This window comes from Mus caroli, unplaced genomic scaffold (genome assembly GCF_978045245.1).
Source record: "Mus caroli unplaced genomic scaffold, Mus_caroli_1 scaffold_11, whole genome shotgun sequence".
In the NCBI taxonomy this organism is placed as follows: Eukaryota; Metazoa; Chordata; class Mammalia; order Rodentia; family Muridae; genus Mus; species Mus caroli.
Window position 1 is genome coordinate 63,333,207 of NW_028227266.1, and position 25,826 is coordinate 63,359,032.

Here is a 25,826-nt window from a genome sequence, read left to right on the forward strand (position 1 = left end):
CAATAGGTCTAAACTTCAAGTGACAGAGTTCTATTCTGTCCTACAGTGACAGGCTTCCATGATGAAGAGTAAACAATAACTGAGAACTTCAAACATTCAGTTTATTAAACTAAGGCTAGAGAAGCCATAGCATGAAAAAGAACTGCAGTCATTCAGGACAAAGTTGAGGATTTTATAAAGCCAAATCAAAAGACTTAAGACATGGGAAGATTCTTAAGTGTAAGGAAGTAATAAAACACAGAAAGTGACCACAAGAATTACAAATATATTTAAATCTCAGACCTGGGAAATGGACTATACACAGCCTTCTAGGGGAAGAGAGACGCCTTAGATGTTCTGACAGCACTGCACCTTTGGCTTGTTTTCAGTGGTGGGTGGAACATGAATAGGAACCACATTGTTGCTTGGAGACATGTCATTTTCACGTCTGTCTGACATTTGCTTCTGAGAAACAATGCGGTATATCTCTGAATGACAGAAGAAACAGAAACACTCAGTGTGTATAAACCATGAAGACTTTGTGTAAAAGAGACAGAAGACACACAGAACAGAAACATCCACATTACATTTTAGTTTTAGGCTAAGCATGGTAGTGCACATCTGTGACCCCAACACTTGGGAGGTGGAGGCAGGAAAATAAGGAGTTCAAGACCAACCTCAGCCACACAGCAAGTTGAAAAGACAGCCTGAGCTACTGGAACTTTATCTCAAAAGGTAAGGTTTTATTTTCAAATAGTCATTAACCAGAGCCAAAGCATTGTTTTTACCAATTTGTGGCCGGGCAGTGGTGGCGCACACCTTTAGTCCCAGCACTCGGGAGGCAGAGGCAGAGGCAGGCGGATTTCTGAGTTCGAGGCCAGCCGGTCTACAGAGTGAGTTCCAGGACAGCCAGGGCTACACAGAGAAACCCTGTCTCAAAAAACCAGGAAAAAAAAAAACAAAAACCAAAAACCAAAAAAAAAAAAAAAAAAAAAAAAAACAGAGAACACAGGCCTCCTCCTTAAGCAATATCATCAAAAAGTAGGGAAACTCTACAAACGGGAAACCTATATATAAATATAAAATATAATCAGCCTTCCAATAAGATGTACTAGGAAAGGCACAATGTACTCCTATGCAGGTTTCATGTGTCCCTGACAAAACAACTCTTGGTGAATTTGCTCAAGCAGAAATAGGACAAATGCAGAGTCAGATAAGTATAAATTTTCTATCTCTGCTACCTAATACAGTAGGTAACTATCTAAATAAAAATTAAAAATCCATGGCTATGCATGGAGAGCCACAGCCTTTAATCAGAAGATAGAGGCAGGCAGAGCTCTGTGAGCTCAAAGACATCCTGGTCTACATTGTAAGTACCAGGCCACTCAGGGCTATATAATGAGACCTTGTCATTAAAAACATCAAAAGGCAATTCCATAAAAGATTTATTAAATGTATTATTAATACACATGGGAAGATCTGAGTAAGAGCTGCTCATTAGAAATACTATAGACATACTTAATTTTTAGAACTATAATGTGACTATGTAGGAACATGCATGTTCATGAGATAAAATGTTAAAATTACAATGTAATAAATAAATAAGTTACATGGTCAAAATGTTCCAAAAAAGCTGGACATGACGATACATGCCTTTAATCTCAGCACTGAGTTGCAGAGTTAGGGAATGCAGAGGCATGCAGCAGATCTCTGAGTCTGAGGCCAACCTAGTCAACATAGTGAGTTCTAGGACAGCCAAAGCTATGTAGAAAGATCCTGTTTCACCTCACCCCTACCCCCACCCCCACCAAAAAAAAAAAAAAAAGGTCCAAAACACATCAACCAACTATAATGTATCAACATTATCAAACATTACCTAAATCCTAATTTAAACTGTTGATTTTTAAAAGGTCGTATCTATTTAATACTGTTTAGATAACAAATGGCAATAAGGAATTACTATAATTTCTTAGTGGCTGTGTTGTTATAAATTTTAAGTCCCAATTTTTTAGGTATATATTCTAAAATAGTCACAAATGAAATGACTTATTATCTGAGATTTATTTCAAAGTAATAAAAAAAGGTCATAGGTCAGGAACAGACATTGATGGTTATTACTAAAGTAGGCAAGTATGAGCTATTCTGTTCTAGGTACGCAGGAAACAAGGGATAAATCAGTTTCTTGGTACTGAGGAGATGACACAGCAATTAGGAATACTTACTGCTTTTATAGGACCTGGGTTTGGTTCTCAGTACCCAAATGATGACTTAGCATAACTGCAGTTCCAGAGATTCAATGCCTTCTAGCCTCCATGAGCACTAGGTATATTATGTGGTACACACCTCCATAAATGAAAGCATTCATACACATATATTTAAAAACAAAACATTTTCCCTAAGGTAGAGCAACAGTGACTTACTAAGCGGGGCTAGAGACATGGCTCAGCGCTTTAAGAGAACCCACTAACCTTCTAGAGGGTCTGAGTTCAGTTACTAGCAGGTGGCTCGAAACTGGTCCTAAGTCAAGCTCTAAGGGCATCTGACTCCCTTTTCTGACCTCTTCCATCACCCACACACATGAAACACACACTCAGGGATCACAAGAGTGTGAACACACAGACAAACACACACACACACACACACACACACACACACACACACGTTAATAGTTAAACTAACAAAAACACTCATTTGTCTGAGAAGGATGGTAGTGGTTCAAAGGTGAAGGAGCATCAGTAGAGAAAGAATACAATACAGACAAGCTATTGATTAAAGTTTAAAAACAAGAACACAAAGAATATGGTGTTGACAGGTCTTTTGCTGGGGGGAGGATAGGGATGGCCAGTGAGATGCTCAGTGAATAAAGGCACCTTTCTCCAATCCTGACAATGTGAGCATAATCCCCACTAACTACCTGGTAAAAGGAGACTTGTCTACCCCCTGCAAGTTGACTTTTGGCCTTCACTCTCACAATTTGGCACTCAATGAACCTCATACCACTAGAGAAAATAAATACTTAAAAATTTGTCTTAAAAGGAAAAAAAAAGCCAGATGTGGTGGCACATACCTTTAATATCAGCACTTGAGAGGCAGAGGTAGGTGGATCTCTGAGTTTGAGACCAACCTGGTAGGTATACTGAGTAAGTTCTAGACAGCCAGAGCTACACAGTAATACATTATCTCAAAGAAGAGAAGATAGGGATGAGGGCGAAAGAGGGAGGGAGGGGAAAGAAAATAGAAAAGAATGGAATAGGAATGTGTCCAGGACAAAGAAGAGTTCCCTGACTGAGGCTCATGACTAAGGAATAATGATAATCATCAACCTGTGGTTAAACTATACCATTCGCTCTTTATGTTGTCCATTAATACCTAACTGGATAGAGCACCTTTCTGAAAAGAAAAACAGTAAATATGTGATCCCTGTTAAATGTTAACTTCTTTACAAGTTGTTCTAAAGATTAAGTTAGGAAAACAAATCCAAACACCAGAAACTCTATAAATTACGACGGCATGCAACACTGGAAGAGAGACAAAGGAGACTTCTCGGACGACAGAGAGGTAAATAATTAAAGAGATCTCATTACAAAGCAGGAAACTTGAGCAGTGTTGTGTGACAGTCTACAAGTGCTGCATTCTTCTAGAAATGGTACAGCTGCTATGCTTTCTCTTGTCACCAAAAATGTATCCACTTGTGAAAACCACCAAGACAATAAACAAAAGGAATTAGAAAAATATTTTTTCAGGTCTAAACATTTCTAAAGAGTTCCACAACTAATGTACTTAAAGTCTCTTGTGTGTGTAATTTTCTTTGATAAGCATAAGCCATTCAACAGGGGTTACTGCAGCGTGGAGGAGGGGGCAGTAATATGCTAAGTCAGAGGCAGGTAACTTATTTCACTCTCAGGGATCTGTTCTCCTTTAGAGTCAAATGAATGTGTGATCAGTTAATTTCCATGCAGTCCCTTTTCAAGATGCCCAAAGGTTAGGAATAATTAGAAAAAAAGCAATCCTGCTTTATCTATTCTCCAACAGAATCTTTTATAGGAGATTTAGACATGAAGTAAAATACTAATATATTATAGCTTTAAATATGAGGCAAAACTCCGAAGATATAAAGTCTGTTTTTCTACTCTCCCTGAATTGTGGATTGGCTGGCAAAATAATTCTAAAGAAATTACACACAATTGTTCCAAATTAAGGAACAAGAAGGGTTATAATTATAGTTCCATTGGTGCTGGAGAGATGGCTTAGGTGTTAAGATGACTGGCAGAGAATGCTGTTCTGTTCCAAGCACCCACAAGGCAGCTCAAGTCACCTTTAACTGCAGTTCCAGGGGATCTGACACCTTCTTCAGATCTCCTCAGGCATGTGGTACACTTACATATACAAGTATATATACACAAAATAAAATAAAAATTTAAAAATCTTTAGTTTCTCCAAAGTTTTTAAAACCTAGTAGTCTAGTAACCCATGCCAGCCTCTACAAAAGCTTCTTATTTATTCACCTTTTCAAACCTCCTGTTCATCATGTACATCTCTTGAAGGTCAAAAAGATTCCCATTTGAGATAGTGCCACATCTTCTGCAGCAAGTGAGAACCAAGATACTATTACCCCTAGTGAAAACAGTCTTAAACTCAGCTGGCAAGACAGTTCAGTGAGTAAAAGCAACCCATGTTTCTTTCGTCCCTGGGACCCACGTGGTAGACAGTAAGAACTGCCTCCTGCATTTGTCCTCTGTCCTCCACTCTGTGCCCACATACATATACACATACATGCAACAGAAACAAGTTAAAATGTAATATTAAAACTTCTAATAATTCTCCATATTCTCATGAAGTTAATACCTGGCAACTTTAGTGCCTTTGTTATTTATTTATTTTGAGACAGGGTCTTGTTATATGGTCCGGGCACATACAGCCCACCAAGTATCAGGATTACAGATTTGTGTGTACCACCAAACTGGCTTTAAAGAACCAGTGTGTTACCTTAATTAAAATCATCTCAGCCATAGAATTAAGAGTTTAGTCTTCAATTTAGAAATTTACCTTGAATTTACTAATTACATGGAGAAATCTGGCTAAAAGCAGATTTCTAAACTGAACTAAAGTTCAAAGTTAGAACTACCAGTGGCTAAGACAAACACATTATCATGAGCCTCTTATATGATGAGCTGAACCACCTTTATGGCATTCAGGCCACAAGCTGTACACCTGCATTTAATCACAAAGAAACACTGGATAAAACTCAATCTGAGAGATGACAACTGACCTATATCTCTTAAAAATACTAAGGGTGATGAGAAAGGAAAAATTAAAGGAACTATTGTCAAGCAGTGACAAGACAGCTAAACAGCACATATGCTATGATTCCAGGCTTTTTCCTTCTTATTATTAATTGGAATTACTGGCAAAATCTGAGTCAGACTTGTAGCTAAAGACTGACTATTGGTTTAAATCACTGTGTTACGTTATAGAAGAGAAAGTACTTGTTTCTAGTAAATAAGCAACAACAACAACAGAAGACTTAGGGATAGAGGGTGGTACGCAGAGTACCTGCTTGCATTTGCATATAGTGTGTGTGTGTGTGTGTGTGTGTGTGTGTGTGTGTGTCTTTGTTGGGAAGGGAAAGGTAAATGGAAAGGAAAAAGACACTAATACTTAAGGAAATGGGGTGTTAAGGTTCTCACAAATTCTTTATACTATTACTGTAAGATTTAACCAACTCTGAAATTGCCAAAATACAAAGTTAAAATGAAAAGAGAGCATGGAAAACAGTGGTTAAAAACATCTCTTAGGGATGAAACTCAGCTGGGACAGAGCTTGCCTGCCTGACATGCTCAAGACATAGTCGATGGCTGGAGAGATGGCTCAGTGGTTAAGAGCACCAACTACTCTTCCAGAGGTCCTGAGTTCAATTCCCAGCAACAACACGGTGGCTCACAATCATCTGTAATAGGATCTGACAACCCTCTTCTGGTGTGTCTGAAGAGAGCAATGGTGGTGTACTCATGCATAAGATTAAGAAAAGACCGAGTTGGATCCCTAACAGTTTACCCCTCCCCCACACAACTCCTGGTGAACTTGAGATGGAAAAAACAAAGCTGCACTGGAAGGCAGGACTGAAGCAACCCATCAGCCCACCTTGCTACTAGTGAACTACTTCTAAAAGCACCACCAGACAACTCAGACATGAACAAAGTGTGGATCTGCTGCACAATAGTTCCAATAATTTTACATTTTAGCTCCATGAATAAAGGAAGCTGCCACCAGGCCTGATGACCTGAGTACTTGCCCCATGACCCACATGCTAAAAGGCGCTGTCCTTTGGCTACCACACTATAAATACTATAACCCCATACCTTATATAAATGAATAAATAAAATGTGATTTTTAAAAAGATTAAAAATTAGGCCAGGTGTAGTAGCACATGCTTTTATTCTCAGCACTCCCAAAGCTGAGGCAGGTGGATCTCTGAATGCTCAAGCCTGGCCTGGCCTGGCCCACACAGTGGAAAACAAAAAGAAAGTAGGACTTGTAGGCATACTGTATATTCAATAAAATATTGCAAGCTTAAAACTATCTGCAGCGAGATCACTCAGAAAAGATCTTTTTAAAAAGCTGCCAGTGCCACAAGCTGTCTATTCCCCTCCAGCCATAGTGACTATTCTTCAGATAACAAAAACAATTTTATGCTGACAATGGTGGTGCACGCCTTTAATCTCACATTCCAGAGGCAGAGGCAGAGGCAGGTAGATCTCTGAGTTCCAGGACAGAGCAAGTTCTACAGAGCAAGTTACAGGACAGCCAGGAATACACAGAAAAACCTTATCTCAAAACAAAGCGAAACAAAACAAAACAAAACTAAGCTAACGTGTATTGGCTGGTTTTGTGTGCCAACTTAACACAAGCTAGAATAATCAAAGGAAGGAGCCTCAGTTGAGAAAAATTCCTCTGTGAGACCCATCTGTAAGGCATTTTCTCAATTAGTGATCAATGGGGGAAGGCCCAGCCTATTGTGGATGGTGCCATCCCTGGGCTGGTGGTCCTGGGTTCTATAAGTTAGCAGGCTAAGTAAGCTAAGTGAAGCAAGTCAGCAAGCAGAAGTCCTCCTCAGCTCCTGGCTCTAGGTTCCAACCTCCGAGTTCCTGCCCTGACTTCCTCCAGTGATGGACTATGATCTGGAAGTGTACGCTAAATAAAACTTTTCCTCTCCAACTTGCTTTTTGGCCACAATGTTACATTGCAGCAATAGAAACCCCAACTAAGACACAAATCAAACCAACAACAAAAAAAAATGTTTTTAATAAAGTACATGCAAATCACCAATATTTATATTATTTTTAAAAATTTTTTTTTCTATGTATTTTAACATGTTGTTTTTCCTTAATTACTACTTAAATACTGATTTATCAAATGTTTGCTATGTACCAGGAAGAGCTAAGCCCTTGACAGGCATTAACTCATATATTTTTGGGAACTACTAAAGTATCAGTGACAGTGCATTCTTTTCTGTGGAATAAAGATAAAACAAACAAACAAAACAATAACAAAAACCCCTAACTAGCAATAACAAATTAAATCATGCCATATCAAATCATACTCCTGTAATTTAAAAGTACAAGCTCCTTCACGAAGAAAATAGTAACTAACCAAAATGTATCAGAAACTTTGTTTATTTTAAACTATGTGTATATGTGTATATCTATGTGTGTTTGTTCTCATGTATATGTAGATGTCAGAAGAGGGTGTTAGATCCCCTGGAGCTGGAGTTACAGAAGCAGCCTGGCATGAGTACTGGGAATCAAACTCCAGTCCTCTAGAAAAATATGTACTCCCAACTGCTGAGCCATTTCTCCAACCCAACATATATCCAAATTTTACAAATGAAGAAATTAAAGCCTTTGAAAAAGTAACTTGCTCAAGATCATAGCTCCAAAAATAAATGGAAGAATCAGGCTTTCCACTTCATGATCTAAATCCCTAGGCTTATTACACACACTTTTCTTTTAAACAATAAAAGAATACTTTAAAAGTTAAAATTCTGATCATCTCTAATATAAGTGCTACATACAGCATTAAAACTTATTACATTACAATAGGAAACTAAACAATTCTATATAACAATTTATCAGAACACTACATAAGACTCTACTTTGTGTTGATTAGATTCTAATTCATAAGTTCTTAAAAGTAACACATCATTTAGGTCTATTGAAAAACAATCTATGAAAGTACTTCTTAATAGATTAAATGTACTTATAATTTGGTTATTCTAATAAAACCAAAGAAAATATGAGTCTGAAGAAATAAAATGTCTTCTTTTACAAGAAGCTGACCTGGTAACTCACATTCCAAAACGGCGTGAACTTTGTCCCATTCCTTGTACTCATTTAAACCTTTCCATATGCAGACTGGGCCGACTGTGTTTACAAGGAACACACTCCTGTTCTCTCAGAAGAACTATCTGTGCTTTCTTTTTTTCACTTAAAATTTTTGATGTAATTTCCCTAGGTTTTTCAATTTTCTTTTTTTAAGATTTTTTTGTGTGTGCATGTGTGTCTGTCACATGTGTACTGGTACCATCGTTCGGATCCTCTGAAGCTAGAGCTATAGGCAGTTGTGAGCCACCCCACATGGGTGCTGGGAACAAAACTTGGGTGCTTGGGAAGAACTGAAGGTACCCTTAAATGCCAAGCCACTTCTCCAGTCAATTTTTTCTAACTTCCAAAGGCATTTATATCTTTCTATAGTCAGGATCTCAGTATTTACGTTATGAAAGTGCATTTTAAAAAGAGAAGAACATACGTAAGAACATATAACTGTCCCTTTGACTATGAGGTATAGACTACATTGCCTGAACACAAGGAAATGAACAAATTACTTTCAAAGAATTTTTCCCCAGATGAATTCACATGACTGAAGTGCAACCTGCAAAAACTGTAACTGTACACATCAAGGAATTTATACTATAGTTGCTCTCTAATGATAGTCATTTTCAGGTGGCATAACAGTTTCCTAATTAACTCACTTCCTAAAACTCCAGTTCCCATTGGTGTAACCGAAAACACAGGTCTCACCTGTTAGAATTGTCTGAAAAGCAGCTTCAACATTTGTAGAATCTAGAGCAGATGTCTCAATGAATGACAAACCATTCTTCTCTGTAAAAAGAAACAAAATTTTCAGTCTGGTAAATTTTGATTGCTGTTTAATAGTGCTGGTGATTGGTGATCTAATCCAGGGCCTCCCCAATGCTAGCCAAGCCCTCTACCACAGACCTACCTCCCCAACTTTCCATAAGGTGTTTTTTGGTGGTAGTTGTTTTTTTTTTTTTTGGCTTTACAAGACAGGATTTCTTTGTGTAGCCTTGGCTGTCCTAGAACTCCTTTGTATATTAGACTGGCCTGGAAATTACAGAGATCTGCCTGCCTCTACCTCCAGAGGGCTGGTATTAAAGGCATGTACCATCACTGCCCAGCTTTCTCCAAGTTTTAAAACAGAAGATGTGATAAGCTTACAATCACAAAAGGGAAGATAAAAGACTAAGACTTAGTTCAGCATGGCCAAGAATTCAAGAGCAGCCTGAGACTATTCTTCAGACAGTCATGAGACTATCGGAAAGATACATGAGAAAGTATTTCAAACTACCACACAAAAACCTCTAAATGGTATCAACGTCTGGCGTAATATCCAGACAATATTTTACTTTTACTTCAGTAAGTAAATTTTCGCTCCCTTGTAATTACTTCTGCATATAAATACCACCAATAGCAATGCGTGAAACTATTCAGAATTTAGTTAACTTATCAAACGTCCACTATTTCCACCCCTAACCATCCTCCCTAGCAACTATATAGCTAAAAACATACTCACTTAGAAGTCTATTCAATTTGAAAATTTTAAGTTAAAGGAAAATACTCATAATCCTTTCACTAACACAACTTCATGACTTCTTAGCAGATGCAGCGCTGCTTTCTTCTGGTAGTTTCCCCTACCAGAAGGGCAGCTAGAAATAAGCAGATCCTACATGAAGTGCAAAGTGCTCAACTTCTAAGCATCTTTGTCAGTCTTTGACACTCCTTGACAGACTACTTTTCAGACTCACATAGAACATTGCTAAAGAAGAGAGGTGTAATGTTCAAACAGAGAAATACAGAAGCACTGTAATATTGTGGAGCTTATATTACTAACCTGCAAAAGCTCTTGCTTCATCTGTAGGAACTGCCCTGAGATGACGTAAATCACTCTTATTGCCCACAAGCATGATAACAATGTTACTATCAGCATGATCTCTCAGTTCTTTCAGCCATCGCTCTACATTTTCATATGTGAGATGCTTAGCAATGTCATAAACCAATAAGGCACCTACTGCTCCACGATAGTATCTGCAAACAGAAACATATAACTATCAGAAGACAATAAAAAGGTAGAAATGAACACCAGAAAGAACACAAAATGTGATGGTATAGGGCTGGAGAGATGGCTCTGTGGCTAAAACACTTGCCATCCTGCATGAAAATCTGCTTGGGTGTTAAAAATCCCCAGAACCCATGAAAAAGCTGACATGGTAGCACTCAGTAATCCTGGTCCTCCTACTGTGATATGAGGGAGTCGGGGGGGGGGGGGGGGGCTGAAACAGGAGAATCCTAGAAGTTCTCAGGACAGGTATCCTGGCATAAACAGCACTGAACAACAAATACTGCCTATCTCAAACAAGGTAGGACCTCACAAGTGTGAGGACCAACATCCAAGGTTGTCTGTCCTCTGACCTCTATCTACACAGCAAGAATACACAGACATACACACTAACACAAACACCCTCTACATTCTCTCATATGCTCATCTTCAGGGACACACACAAATACACACACAAAGAGATTTTTAAAAATAATAATACAAACTTGTAAATACATTTCTGAAAATTCCTAGTATCACATGAGGGGTGGTGCCACATAACTGTCCTGGGTGCTGGAGGTCTGAGGCCTGCCTGGGCTACATAATGAGTACCATGCTACAAAGTGAGACCAGGTATCAACACACACACACACACACACACACACACACCAGATATGGTAGACAGTAGTCATCCCTTATATGAGGTTTTATACCTAGTCATCCACAGGCCAAAAATATTAAATGGGAAATAATAATAAATAATTCATAAGCTTTAAATTGCCACCATTTTAAGTATCATGACAAACTCCTCAGTGTTCCCCTTCATCCAGGCCAGCACATGACTCATTCTTTTGTCCAATGTACCCACACTATATAAACTACCTGCCTGTTAAAGTCACTTTGTAGCCCTCCCATTATTTATGGTCTTTTCTGTGTTCAAGTAACCCTTAGTTTATTTAAGAATAGCCCCCCAAAGCAATTATGACATGACAAAGAAAAAAGGGTCTATTAAGAGAAAAGATACAAGGTGCTGGAAAGATGCTCAGCAGTTAAGAGTACTTGCTGCTGCTGAGGAGGACCCAGGTTTGTTTTCTAGCATCTACACGGTGGTTCACAACCATTTGTAACTATACTTTCAATGGATCTGATACCATCTTCTTACCTCCATGTGTACTAAGCATGAACATGGTACACATACACATATGCAGGCAAAACATGAATAAAAATAAGATGAATTTTAAGAGAGAGAAACATAGGGTTTAGAACAATCTGTGGTTGTAGGCATTAAAGGAAGGTCTTGGAACGTCTTGCAAGGTTAAGGGAGGACTACTGTTTCTTCCCAATACCTAAAGTCAGCAATTCACCTGATACCAACCTATTCCAGAACTGAAAACCATGAACTTACGCAGACGTTATAGCCCTGTACCGCTCCTGCCCTGCTGTGTCCCATATCTGTGCCTTTATTGTTTTCCCATCAACCTGGATGCTTCTTGTTGCAAACTCTACTCCAATGGTACTCTTGCTTTCCAGATTAAACTCATTTCGAGTAAATCGAGACAGGAGGTTACTCTTTCCAACACCAGAATCTCCAATAAGGACAACTAAAAAGACAAAAAAATAAATAATATAAGCTGGATGAAGGCACACACATTCAAAATACCAACATGCTTAACAGGAGGATGTTTGGCTTCAAAATAAATACAACCAAGGATTTTTAAAGAGACAGAAGCATAGTACTGAATAGTTTACATCAGTGACTAATCGATTTAAACCAATCACTTACTCTTTGTAATCTATTTCTGTCTGCATAATGACTTTCGCACATCGTCTACTTAGCACAGATCAGATATAGCACCCCATCTAAAAAACATCCCCCTCTTTTATTCCTATTTAGGAACTCACACCCAGTGCCCTACTCATGTAAGGTAGCTAACACCTGACAACTGAGCTATATCCCCAGCCCTTAAAAATGCAATTTTGCAATTTTAATCATAGAATACTGTAGTCATCAATTCAAACACCAATTACCTTTAACTTATACCAACCTCACTAACTTAGAAAGCATTCTGAAAAGTAAATATCAACTTGTGATTTTAATGTGTTAGACATCAAACAAAAGATGTCAGCGCATGGAGTAGGAAAGCATGTGTGTTCTACTACTACATTCTACTACTGTCATTAAAGACTGGGAGTGATAGAGAGCTGAAACACATTTAAAACAGGAGGCATGAGGCTTACAAGCTTTGCTGCTCTGCTCATAGAAACTATAATCATCTTTAATAGTTACAATTCAGACTGGCAGAAAGCACGAGGGTGCCCCACCTCACTACAAACGGGAGCCCTAGGAAGTTAACAATTCCGACACACTGAGTCAAAGCCAAAACAAGGAGGGCAAACACTTTGACTTAGGACTTTAAAAAAATTTTTTTCAAAACAAATTTTGATTATACCTACTTCCTGTGGTTTTTATAAAAGATGGCAGTTTATTTACAAGTAACTTGTCATCTCAAGTGTTACTCTACTTTGAAACTCTTCAAATAGAGCTGGTGAGATGACTTAGCAAATAAAGGCACTTGCCACCAAGCCTGAGAACGACAGAGTTCCATCTCTGGGACCCATACACTCCACTTGTGCACAGAACTCAGCTGACGTCTGGTCTATTGCTATGTATTATAATACTAAATACTGGTCCTGGTTGCCCTTAGGGATGACCTGTAGACCCAAGCGATGCTATATAACCTTGCCACCCAAGTTATTCCTGATTGGTGAATAAAGATGCCCCAAGGCTTGGGGTCTGAGGAGAGACCATTAGGAGAGAGAACATGTCACAGGATAGGTGAGTCATGAAAACATGACCACGAGAGCTGACCAATTGGAGTTAAGAGCTGCCCAGGTGGAACATGACAAGTTTTAACTCAAGGTTATTGACAGGAAAGTAGATTTTAATAGCATAGAGGGTAGATATCTGACCAGCTCTAGTTCATTAAAGGTTATTAGAAACATAAAAATGTTGTGTCTTTTATCTGGGAATTAAATGATCTAAGGCGGGGTAGAAACCCCCAACTGAGATTAAATATATACTACTACAGAGCTCACACAAGTGAATGAATATAATTTTCCATGTTTATAAACATGAGTACGTATGCTATGTATATGGGCCAGAAGAGAAGAGAGCTGGAGTTACAGACAGTAGTGAACAGCCAAATATTGGTGCTGGAAACTGAACTGGGTCCTCTCTAAGAGCAGCCAGTTCTTAACCACTAAGTCACCTCTCCAGTTCCAATCAATGCAATTAAGAACATTTTTAAAAAGGAAGGGGGATTTCATGGGCTGGAGAGATGGCTCAATGGTTATGAACACTGGCTATTCTTCCAAGGACCCAGGTTTGAGTCCTTGTACCCAGGGGTCCTTACAGTACTTTAACTCCAAACAACAGTTTGTAATTCAGTTCCAGAATCTGATGTCCCTTTCTGGCCTCTGCCTATACTACATACAAGTAGTTAACAGACATTACTGTAGACCAAATCACACACACACACATTAAAATTTTCATAGTCAGCCATGGTGTACTTCTTTTAGAAGTGTACTGCATAGTGTACTTTTAGAAGGCAGAGGTTGGCAGATCTTTCTGGGTTCAAGGCAAATTTGGTCTACACAGAGTTCTAGGCCAATAAGAGCTACAAAGTGAGATCCAGTTTCAAAGCAAAACAACAAAAAGAAACAGAGCCAGTTGCACACACCTTTAATCCTAGCTCTTGGGAGGCAGAGGCAGGTAGATCTCTGAGTTTGAGGCCAGTATGTATGGTCTACAGGAATGAGATCCAAGAGAAGTAGAGCTACACAGAGAAACACTGTCTCTCAAGGAGAGGGGATGAGGGTGAGTTGGTCGAGACAGGAAACTGAAAAACAAGTTGTTTGTTTTAAGGGAGGGTCTCAATTTGGAACCCAGGTTGGTCTAGAACACACAAAACTCTCTTACTTCAGCTTCCTGAATGCTAAGATTATAGGTGTGTGCCATTGTGCCCAACTTCAGACAAGTTGGGTTAAAACATAAATTTAAAGATCAAAATGGGGTTGGAGGTTTACAGAATCTGAGCCAGCTAACATTTTTTCCCTGCATAAATTTTTGTAGGTATTTTAGTGAACACTGTATTTATTTCTACTGTTGACTAGTAATACTTTTTAAGTAGCTAATTGATTTAGGCATCAGACTAGAAAAATCAACACACAGGGTTAAGGTCACAGACTAATAAGCCATGTTTTACTCAAAAGACTGGGATTTGATGGTGCATGTAGAAAGGAGGCTGACTGCACTCCAGCCAAAGGAAAAAGAGTGTACACCTTTCTTGTTACAGAAGTATACACAGCTCACCCTAGAACAACCATGCGTTATCAAGTGCATATCTTTCTGGCTTCCTGTATCAGCTGATTCAGCAAGAAATCCCAGCAGCAGTGACTCCATGTAACAAAGAAGATAATTCTGTCTTTGTAGTCAGAGAGTACCCTAGTAAACAGACATTAAATGCTTTTACTAGATACCAGGGAAAATGATGTCAAGGCCATGAAAACAGATTAGTAGGCTGGTTTCCAAACTCCACTACTGTAGATGTGAAGTTGAATCCCAGCAACATTAATAGAGCCTCCTTATTGAGATACATTCACTGTTCATTCTTAGTATAAGAGGTTAAATGGTCAGATCACAACTCCTGGTGGGAACAGGGAGAGGGTCCCAGCCAAGAACCCAGTCTGGGCTTCTGCCAAAACTTCCTTCATCTTTCCTGCATAGAAATCCTCAGTCAGGACAAGAATACAGGAACTCAGGCCTGAAAGACGGTTCACTGGTAGAGGCAATTACTGCCAAGCTTAAAGACCTGAGTTCAATCCCATGGACCCACACAGTAGAAAGAAAATCCATCCCTTCGATTGTCTTAGACTTCTATCCATAAACACCATGGCATGAGCCTCCCACCCCCCAAAAAAGAAAAAACCCTTAAATAAATAAGTGTGATCTGGAGAGGAAGAAGACTGGATAACCTGCTGAGGAAATCTCCTTTCAGTCACTTCTGGTCACACACTAGCATCAGCACTCACTTGAGGTATGAAACAGTGCAGAAAGAAAAAAAACTAAAGATTAGAACACATCTAATTAATTCACAGACACTCCAGTTTCAGATAGTAATTCAGAACCACTCACAGTCTAAAGTAAGAAAGCGAAGGTGAGCATGTCACCTGGGTAACGGCATCCTGTGGTGGGGACACCTTCAAAGAGCAGTGTACTCTCCCACAGACACTCCAGCACTAAGTCACACTCTGTTTTGTTTTTTAAAAATTAGCCATTCTTACATTTTGGAGTTTTGTTTTTTATTTTACTTTATGTGTGTGAATGCTTTGTCTACATGCATGTATGTACATAACATTCATGCCTGCTATGTCACCTGGAACTGGGGTGAGGTTCTCTCTACAAGAGTAACAAGTGCTCTTAATTGCTGAGCCATCTCTGAAGCTCTCTGGCTTATGCCTTGACCTCTACTTTTAACTAATAACTAAATTTACCATCTCATCAAGGTCAAATTCTTATACTAAGTGAAGAACCCACACACCCCCCCATGTAACCAATTAATTTTATTACTTAAAAAAATTACCTTAAAAATGTATTACTTAAAAAATAGCGCCCGGCAGTGATGGCACATGCCTTTAATCCCAGCACTTGGGAGGCAGAGGCAGGCGGATTTCTGAGTTGGAGGCCAGCCTGGTCTACATAGTGAGTTCCAGGACAGCCAGGGCTATACAGAGAAACCCTGTCTCAAAAAAACAGGAAAAAAAAAAAAAAAAAAGCAATAGTTTGTGAACAATTCAAAATTCACAAATGATCTAACAGTATAAAATAGTTATACCAACTAGTTACTGACAAGATCTCCAAAGACCAGCAACTTGTCAAAGGAAAAGGATATCTTAAATGACCAAAGATTCGATCAGAGCTGGAGAGATAGCTCAGCAGCTAAAAGCACTGACTGCTCTTCCAGAGGTCCTGAGTTCAATTCCCAGCAACCTCATGGTGGCTCACGTCCATTTGCAATGTCATCTGATGCCCTCTTCTGGTGTGTCTGAAAAAAAGCTACAGTGTATTTATATAAATAAGTACATAAAATAAATAGATCTTTAAAAAAGAAAAAGGGGCTGGTGAGATGGCTCAGTGGGTAAGAGCACCCGACTGCTCTTCCAAAGGTCCGGAGTTCAAATCCCAGCAACCACATGGTGGCTCACAACCATCCGTAACAAGATCTGACTCCCTCTTCTGGAGTGTCTGAAGACAACTACAGTGTACTTACATATAATAAATAAATAAATCTTTAAAAAAAAATAAAGAAAATAAAAAAGAAAAAGAAATGTGACATGATAAGGAGAGAGCCATTTCTTTTTTCTAACCAAAGCAAGAAGTAATCTATTTAGGCTCAATGGCCGGATAGATGGATGGATGGATGGATGGAATTATCTAACAAAAGAGAATTCATTGGTCATTGATAATGATTCTTAAAAAAACAAAACAAACAAACAAAAAAACTTATGGCCCTTTGTGGACTCAAAATTAAACAATTTCAAGGCAAAATACTTTCATTAAGATGACAACATTTAATTCCCCACCACCACCACCAGTAGTGTGAGGATCTAAACACCTAAGGCTAATGCTAAGCATATGATTTATCACTGAGTTATTATTTACCACCAGCCTCTTGTTTTTAAAAATGTGGGATACTATGTATTCATACCCAACAATCAAAGAAATCAATTTCTGGGCAAGCAAGATAAGGACACTTGCTGCCAAACCTGAAGGTAGGAAGAGAGGACAGACTTCTGACCTCCACACACCCCCAACATACAAACAGTACATAGATAAGCAAATAAATAAATGCAAAAAGAATTTAAAGGAAGCTCCAGTAAATTTTTTTAATTAGTAATGTATCAATTACTAATATAATATCCTAGGCTGAATGGACATAGCAATATCTATAAACTGGATGGCAATATAATTCCTAAATATAATGCCCCCCAAAACTTAGATAGCCTCATCTACCGAAGCTCAAACTAATACTTAATATTAATTTGTTTACATATATACCTTATATTCTATACAAAGCACAAATATCAAACTGTTAAATACTGTAAAAGCAGAATGTGTGTGTGTATATATGTATATATATAATGTAATTTAGTTTTTATCTTCAACCACATTTAAGTATTTTTGCTACTGTTGTCGTTGTTTCTGAAACACGGTCTCATCCTGTAACCCAGACTGACCTCAAGAATCACGGCTTACCTCCGCTTACCTCGTCCTCCCAAGTACTGTAATCACAGGCATAAGCCACCATGCTCAGCCCACATTTACTTTTATACTTCTCTAGCAAGCTTATTTTCTGGACTAAAATTTAACTTCTTACCTCACCTACAGAATATTAGCTTTAAAATTTACCAGCTGAAATTACTATTTTCACACTGGTTTTCAAAAGCTTGGAAGATAATTTTAATCTCAACCACATTCACAGTCCAACCTCACCAAGTCTTTAAAATAAAATGCATCAATAAGGCTGAAGTCTAGACACGTTTTTCCAGGTTCATCAGAATCTGAGTTGCTAAGCCGAAAGTTGTGAAAGAAAAGCTACCAAGCTTCAACTTCAAGTCGGTGGGTGCTACTGACGATCAGCTGATGACTCGTGACACCTGGATTTCAATGAGACTCAGAAGCTAAAGCCAGGGGAGGTAGACTACGCACCCAGCTGTGCTGAGGAAGTGCCACTTTGGCTGTCTTGGTACCCAACTACCTCACTTGTGCCCCACAGCACCTTAACTACATTGTATATGTACAAGATTAACAGGTTTTTAAACAGCCATGCTTAAGTAAAAATTAACCTTCAAGAATGCATCATTTAGCATTGTCCTCTCTGCCCACATTACATTCCCACTTAGACTAATCCACCCCATGCTAATAAACATGCTCGGGTTCCATGTACAAACCCCAGTCGCCTTAACTTTAAGTGTGCTAGCTAGCCTCCTCCAAAGTTGAAATGCTACGGTTCATCTTAGTGAATAAATCTCTGTAGAATGAAATCATTTTAAAGTAATTGTATAAGTAAAAAATTGGCTAAGTAATCAGTGTTGAAATAAAAAATAAAGTGACTCATATCCTGTAGCAGTTTCTAAAAAGTGGAAACTCTTCTCAGCAGAATTTTTAAACACCCAGTCTCACACAGCAAAGTATACAAAAAATAAAACCAGAACCCACATAGACACAAAATATTTCAGAAGTTTCTTGGTTCTGTGCTTCTTTATTAAAATTTACATGTTCTTTAAAAAGATGTATTGATTAGTAAGTGAGGAGGCTCAGTGGGGAATGATGCTTGTTTACCAAGCCTGATGAGATGAATTTGATCCCTGAGACTGTCCGGGTGGAAGAAAAGAACCGACTCCCAAAATTTGTTCTCTTACCCTCAACATGTGTACACATTAGCACACACAAATCAGTAAATACAATTTTTTAAAATTTTTAAAAGCTCAAAAGCTCAAAAGCCTGACAAGAACTATAACTTCATTTATAACCACTTACTGAGTCCTCACAAGAGCTAAATCTGATCATCTCACTCCCCCAAAAGTATCATAGTATTTCCTTTACTGAGGAAACTGAGGCTCAAAAAAGTTGAGCTGGGAAAAATAGTATAATTATATCATAATCTCAAAAAGTAAAAAAATACAAAAAAAAAGTTAACTTTTCCAAGGTCACAAGGCAAAGAAACATAAACCCCCATGTTTTCTCATTGATCAAAGGATGGTCTAATCTAAAAATTAAACTTTAATTTCTTCGGCCAATCTAGGATAAATTAACATTCTTAGGAAAAATAAAGTTTTCTATAACCAACATTCACATTCCAAACCAAATAAGAGAAATAACTTCAAAAGGTACCACCATTACAAAGTACTTAAAAATAAAACTCCCTGATTGACTAAACCTTAGGATTTAGATAATTTCAAATTATCCTAAATGACTTAAATAAACATCCCAGGTCTCCTATTTGTTTTAATTTTGATTTTTTTTTTTTTTTTAGACAGGGACTCACTATGTAATCCTGTATCCTGGAACTCACTCTGTAGACCAGGCTGGACTGGAACTGCCTGCCTCTTCCTCCCAAATGCTGGGATTTTAAAAGCCTATACCGCCAAGGCCTGCTTTCCTAGTTGTATTTTTAAAGTTTGGTGCCTTCTTATCTATACATTACTTTCCAATATGGTAGTGAGGGTAACACTAAAGGTACTTACCCTATAAATAGAATATTCGGAGGAGTGACTTTTGATAAGGGTGTACTAGCAGCTAATGTCAAGACTTGTATTTGGAAATGTTTCCTGCTTCTTCACTGAGTCCACTCATTCTTAGCACCCAATGGCAAAGCCAGGAACACTCACCATGCTTAACACTCTTGAAACTCCACCCTCCCCAGAAAAGCTTTAAAAGCAAGGGCTTCTTCCTCACTGGCAATGATCTTTGTTCAACAAATTACTGATGGTTGCCCTTCTAATTCAGGAGCAGAGCAAGGCTACGAAAGTGAGAGCGCATTCATGAACAAAAAAGCGTTCACTGTACTCTCTCGTCACTGAGAACCGTATCCTTTCACTTCGGCTTCTTCGCGGACTCAACCCATAAGCAAGCCTCTATTTACATCCTTCCCTGTTCTGTCCGCCGGCTCCACATTTCCCCCAACCCTGTAATAGATCCTTGATTTCACTAAAAGGGCACGCTAGCACTATAACCCTCTCTCACCGTTTGGGGAAGGTATGTGACCAACCAGGGCTCTTCCCTTCCGGTCGGATCCTCCCAGTATTGCAGCAGGAAGCAACCAGTCCACAGTGATAAGCTCGCTAGTATTTGTGCAGCGCACAACCTTTCCTGTTCGGGAACTGGGCCTTCAGGTCTGGCAGGGATAACAGCCACCACCCATCCGCAGCCCCTTCTCGAAAGCCAAGTAAAGGAGTTATCCCGGTCTGGTTGTAGCTGGGCAGGGACAGGAGATGAAATGGGGCAAAAAACCGCGAGGTGGGAAGTCATCTGCCTGCCTGGACACTGCGACAAGTGCATGAAAGCCAGGAGTGATGGACAGCCCCTCTTGCCCTCCCCTTCTCTCCCTCCCACCAGCCAGGTCGCTCCGGAGTACTAAACATTAGTTGCCCGTCTGTGGGGAGGGAGGGGACAGTCCGCGGGTACTGACCTCGAGGTCTGCGGGGATGGGGGTGGGGGCTCGGGGACGGGCGAATCTGGCCGAAGCCCAGGAAAAGGCTCACGAGGAGGGAAGGGAAGAAAAGGGAAATGAACAGAAAAGAAAAAAAGCAACCCCCCCCCCGAGCCAGTGGGTGTCCCGATGTGGGTGCTCAGCCCAGGCAGGGGCCTGTCAGAGGTGGGGGAATGTGAGACGAGCAGCAGCATCCAAGAGGAGGGGCTCGAGATGCCTAGGGAAGGAACTGCACGGCCGTGAGGGACGCAGCCATCGGGGAGGACACACAGTGAGGGGCGCCGCGGCTCGTCAGGCCTCCCAAGGGCGCGGGAATCCGGACGAGCGGCAGGACCCCCGACGGGGCGGCAGGAAGGAAGCGCCGAGGCGGACTCCGACCAGGGCAGGGCTGGCCCTGAGAGGTCCCCCGGGAGTGTCTCGGGCCCCAAATGGGCTCTCGCCGGCCCACGGCCTCACCTTTAAAGAGGTAGTCGTACTCGTCGTCGCGGGTGCCCATGGCGCGGCCGAGGAGCTGAGGGGCGGGAGCGGCGGTGGCAACGGCGGCAGGACCAGGGGGCGTCGCTGCAGGGGTAACCCGAGCGAGCGAGGAGCTTCAGCTGCCGGACCCGGTGACGAGCCCCGCCCTGTCTGCGTCACTTCCGGAAGGCCCCAGCCCCTCACAGAAAGTACTTCCGGAGAGATGACACCCCGCCCATAAGCTAGGCAGGGTGGAATGCGCAGGAGTGGTCTCCACATTCTCATCCGGCTTTGGGAAGTCTTACAGGAAAAACAATCCTAAGATGGTCCTTGGAGCCTTTGGCTTGTTCTTCTCCCCAATCATTCAGAGAAGGTCTCTTAATATCTGGCTTCCGGTTGGGGGCGGAGTTTTGTGAGCATTAGAGACCCGAAGGCACTGCTGTCCCTGTGCCGGTTCCATGGTGTAATGGTTAGCACTCTGGACTCTGAATCCAGCGATCCGAGTTCAAATCTCGGTGGAACCTGCTTCCCTTATTTTTTTTTCTCATATTGACTGTATTCTTTAGCTCATACTGAATAATAGAATAACCTTGTTATATCTGCTCTTGGATTGAACCACACGTAGCCTTTACCTATGAAGACTACGCTAATCAATCTTGTCAATTCAGTAGTATCTAATCTTCATGGAGACTTATTGAACTCTTAGATTTTTCTTAGCCTTGGAGAAAGTTTGTTACTTGATTCCTTTTGCTGGAATTTTATACCCTCAGCTTCAGTTAAGGATAGGCACTCCTCACCCACTCAATCTCTCCAGAAATCTCTCACACTATCTCCAGATGTCATTAAGAGAACTTCGCCCACCCTTCCTCATAAAGATTCAAGATCTTGAATCCTATTTTCTGGCCTTCGAGCTAAGCCCGATTAAATAGATTTTAACACAAGAAGAATGGCAATTCCAATGTTAGCGAATATCAGTGTTAAGACTCAAGAAATTTGCCACAGCATCTCCTCTAATTTTGTTCTTGTTGTTTAAGGTGGTTTCACTCTCCCCTCTGTACCCCAGAATATAGCTCAGGCTGGCCCTGCTGTCCTCCTCTGCCCCCTCCCATCTCCACCTCCGTCCACACAGAGGCATAGTCATCTAATAATTCCTGGGAAACAGATGTTTGGTCATGGAAAAGGGGATTCAGCCTACAGATGGAATTCAAATTGCTAATCAACTGACCATAAGCAGAGATGTTATTTTTTTATTATCTGAATAAGCTCAGGGTTGTCCTTAAGGTCTTTCCAAAGTTGGAAGGAGGATTGTCAGCAGAGACGAGATGTTCTTCCAGACAGCCACCAGCAGTCTGAGGAGTTCCCTTATCTATTAGGGACCTGGATTCAGAGAAAAACTGATTCTTGACTTTGCTGCAGCAAAACATTTCAGGATGAGCCAATATGTGAGACAATCAGACTTTATTAGAAGAGATTTTAATATAGATTCTAAGCTATATACTTAAAAGGAAGTGAGGGTCTCAGAAAGAAAGGTGTGGCCAAGAACATGTCTGGGATCGCCTCAGAGAGGACTAGAGTTTCTGAGGAATCTGAGATCACAGGGCGGCTCCTACTTGGTGAATAGAAACTTAACTGATGGGGTAACATCCAAGGTCACAAAGAAGGGTTGCAGGGGAACCTGGGGTGTTTTTACTGTAAACAAAACTCTAGCCCTGTTTCTGAGATGGGGAGAAGGGTGGCCACACTTAATCATCAAGGCTTCGTCCTTAAGAATAGCTCATTGCTGTTTTAACATTCTCTCTAATACCTGTCATGTTTTAAAAGCCGTCCCTAGGCCAGGTGTGCTTACACATGCTTTAAATCCTACTTGGAAGGAAGAGGCAAATGCCTCTGTGAGTTCAAGGGCAGCCAGGGTTACAAAACAGGAAAAACACAGCACAAAAAAGGTCATTCCTACAGCTGGGAATGGCAGCACCTGTGGTCCCAGCACTCATGAAGTAGAGGCAGAAAGATTGCAAGTTCTAGGCCGGTCTGTGGAGATCCTGTCTCAGAGGTGGTATGTGCCTGTTCCTGATAGCTCAGCAGGTAAAGGCACCTGCCACCAGGCCTGAAGGGCTGAGTTCAATTCCAGAGACCTACAAAGGAGGAGAGACATGACTCCTCACTGTTGCCCTCTGACTTCCACAACATATACACACATTAAATAAAGATATAGTTTTAAATTTTTTAAAGGAGGAAGCATTCTTACTTTCTCTTTCTTACTTTCTTTTTTTACTTTCCCTTAATAAATCTACATTCTCTCTACAATAACAGTAATAAAGAATGCTGTCTCCACATTGGCAACCTTCACAGCAAATGTTAATTGCATTGGAATTGTTCATTATTGGAGAGAGAGAGAGAGAGAGAGAGAGAGTTCAATCAGACTCTAGAGTGGCGGCCCTACTGCCTCATAACTGTCCAGTTCTATCTTGTCTCAGGAGCCTTGTGTAGGAGCGCATGGCTACAATTGCAGTCCTTGAGAGGAGATGGGAGGATCAGGAGTTCAAGGTCACCTGGCTACTGGACACCCTATTTGGGGGGTGGGGGAGGGAAGACCATATGATATGGTGAAAATCAGTCCCTGGCAGCTCTGAAGATGGAGGGAAGTAGCCATGATCCCCGTAATCCAGAGGCTTCTAGAAACTGGGAGGAAAAAAAGGAACCAATAGAAGTTCTTCCCAAAGAAGAAACACAGCCTTTTCTATACCTTGATGTTATTGGTGTTAGCCCAGCAAGGCATTAATTTAACTCTCCAAGTTCACGACAATTAATTTTGGCTTGCATAGAAAACAACTACCATGTCATTTTCAGTACTTTCTCCACCAGGACAAAGGGATAGAGTGCCAGGTATGGCGGCACGTGCCTGAAATACCAGCATCCAGGAAATGGAGGCAAGAGGATCAGCAGTTCAAACTCAGCGTAAGCTAGTTTGATTAAGCAGTTCAAACCACAGCAGTGTACAGGTGACAGTCATTCAAACTAGGAGAGGTGTGTATATGGCTTGAACAGCCACAAGTTTTTAAGGTACATATATGTGACCAAAGATTATCATCAGACAGTCTCGGTGCTGCTTAGACCGAGGAGACCAGACAGGGCCAGGAATGGGAAACTTAGGAATTGGGCACCAAGAGGGAAAAGGCAAGGCTGGAAGCTCGTTTGGGGAAGTGAGGAAGAAACGTGATTGTTGGTGTGTGTGAAGCAAGGTCAGGGACACTGCCAGAAGGCTTGAGCACATTTTCCCTGACATCATTATTTCTCAATGTGAATTCCTGGGCAGGACAACACTGTTTCTCAACAGAAACTTGCATGACCAACTACACTGAGAGCTACACGTTATCTCCCATCCTAGAGAGTCCCCTGCTCGTGGGCATCTTAGGTCTATAAACAGGCACCTCTGAAGAAATGTGTATTAACTGTTAAAGCATTATGGGGCTAGAGAAATGGCTCACATGATGGGAGTTCCATTCCCAGCACCCAGGTCGAATGGCTGACATCCTACTGCAACTCCGGCTCCAGGGGATTTGTCACTCTCTTCTGGCCTGCATGGGCATGTCATACAAACGAACATGTTCATGCACATAATATTAAAAAATAAAGTAAACCATATATGTGGCATATGTGATATATATGTATATATATATATATATGCACACATATGTATATAATAAACCACAAAATATATAATACATATATATTAACAAGACAGTTCCCATACTCACCAGGTCACAAAAAATATTCCCATGGGTTAGTTACCAGCTTTTCAATAATCTGGAGGAGTGCAGAATAGATCCCTGGACAGAGGAGAGAGATAAGAGGCGAACTCGGGTCCCGTGGAAGAGCAGCATGATGAGGATGTGAGCAGGCTGAGCTCTGGGACTTTATTGGAGTTTTTGTCGCTGTTGTTGTGTAACTTTTGTTTGTTCATTTGTTTGTTTGTTTACTTTGTTTGAGACAAGATCTCTGCCTGTGGGACTTTATTGTTTCTTTTAAAGATGTATTTATTAACTTTATTTATGTGAGTACACTGTAACTGTCTTCAGACACACCAGAAGAGGACATCAGATCCCATTACAGATGGTTGTGAGCCACCATGTGGTTGCTGGAAATTGAACTCAGGACCTCTGGAAGAGCAACCAGTGCTCTTAACCTCTGAGCCATCTCTCCAGCCAAGGACTTTATTCTTGTGTGTTTGTTTGTTTGTTTTTGAGACAGGGTTTCTCTGTGTAGCTCTGGCTGGCCTGGAACTCACTCTGAGAACCAGGCTGGCCTTGAACTCAGAAATCCGCTTGCCTCTGCCTCCCAAGTGCTGGGACTAAAGGAGTGCGCCACCACCGCCTGGCCCCAGGAGTTTATTCTTAAAGTGAATATTAGAAGTATAGAGTAAAGCCTTAACATCCCTCCACTATTTCAGTTCCTCTCCAGACCCCAGAGATAACTGGTTAGTTATACTTCCCATCTTAAAAGTCATTCTGTACAAATCCAGACAGATATAACCAATTATCTGAATGGTTTCTCTTATAAAATGTATCCTAGCTTGTGCAATCATCCTTACTCTCTTACCTGTAATCAGGAAAAACAAGATACTGAAGGTTTATCAAATTAAACTTGCTTATTCTTTCATTTATCCAAGATCTCACATAGCTCGGACTAGTGCTGCACTTGGGATATAGTCAATGACCTTAGACATCTGGG

At 40.5% G+C, this 25,826-nt stretch overlaps 1 protein-coding gene and 1 non-coding gene across 2 annotated transcripts; one reads left to right on the forward strand and one right to left on the reverse strand.

Moving 5' to 3' along the window:
• Nucleotides 1-79: 79 nt before the first annotated feature.
• Rab11a (RAB11A, member RAS oncogene family) lies at nucleotides 80-21,289 on the reverse strand. Its single transcript, XM_021171701.2, has 5 exons — nucleotides 21,099-21,289; nucleotides 11,777-11,972; nucleotides 10,168-10,361; nucleotides 9,057-9,137; nucleotides 80-467 (listed from the first exon to the last, which is right to left on the reverse strand). The coding sequence occupies exons 1-5, from the start codon at nucleotides 21,136-21,138 to the stop codon at nucleotides 328-330; spliced, it is 651 nt and encodes a 216-aa protein (XP_021027360.1). The 5' UTR covers nucleotides 21,139-21,289; the 3' UTR covers nucleotides 80-327.
• Nucleotides 21,290-21,550: 261 nt separating this feature from the next.
• On the forward strand, nucleotides 21,551-21,622 carry Trnaq-cug (transfer RNA glutamine (anticodon CUG)). Its single transcript has one exon. It is a non-coding gene; the product is annotated as a tRNA-Gln (tRNA).
• The last annotated feature ends 4,204 nt before the right edge of the window (nucleotides 21,623-25,826 follow it).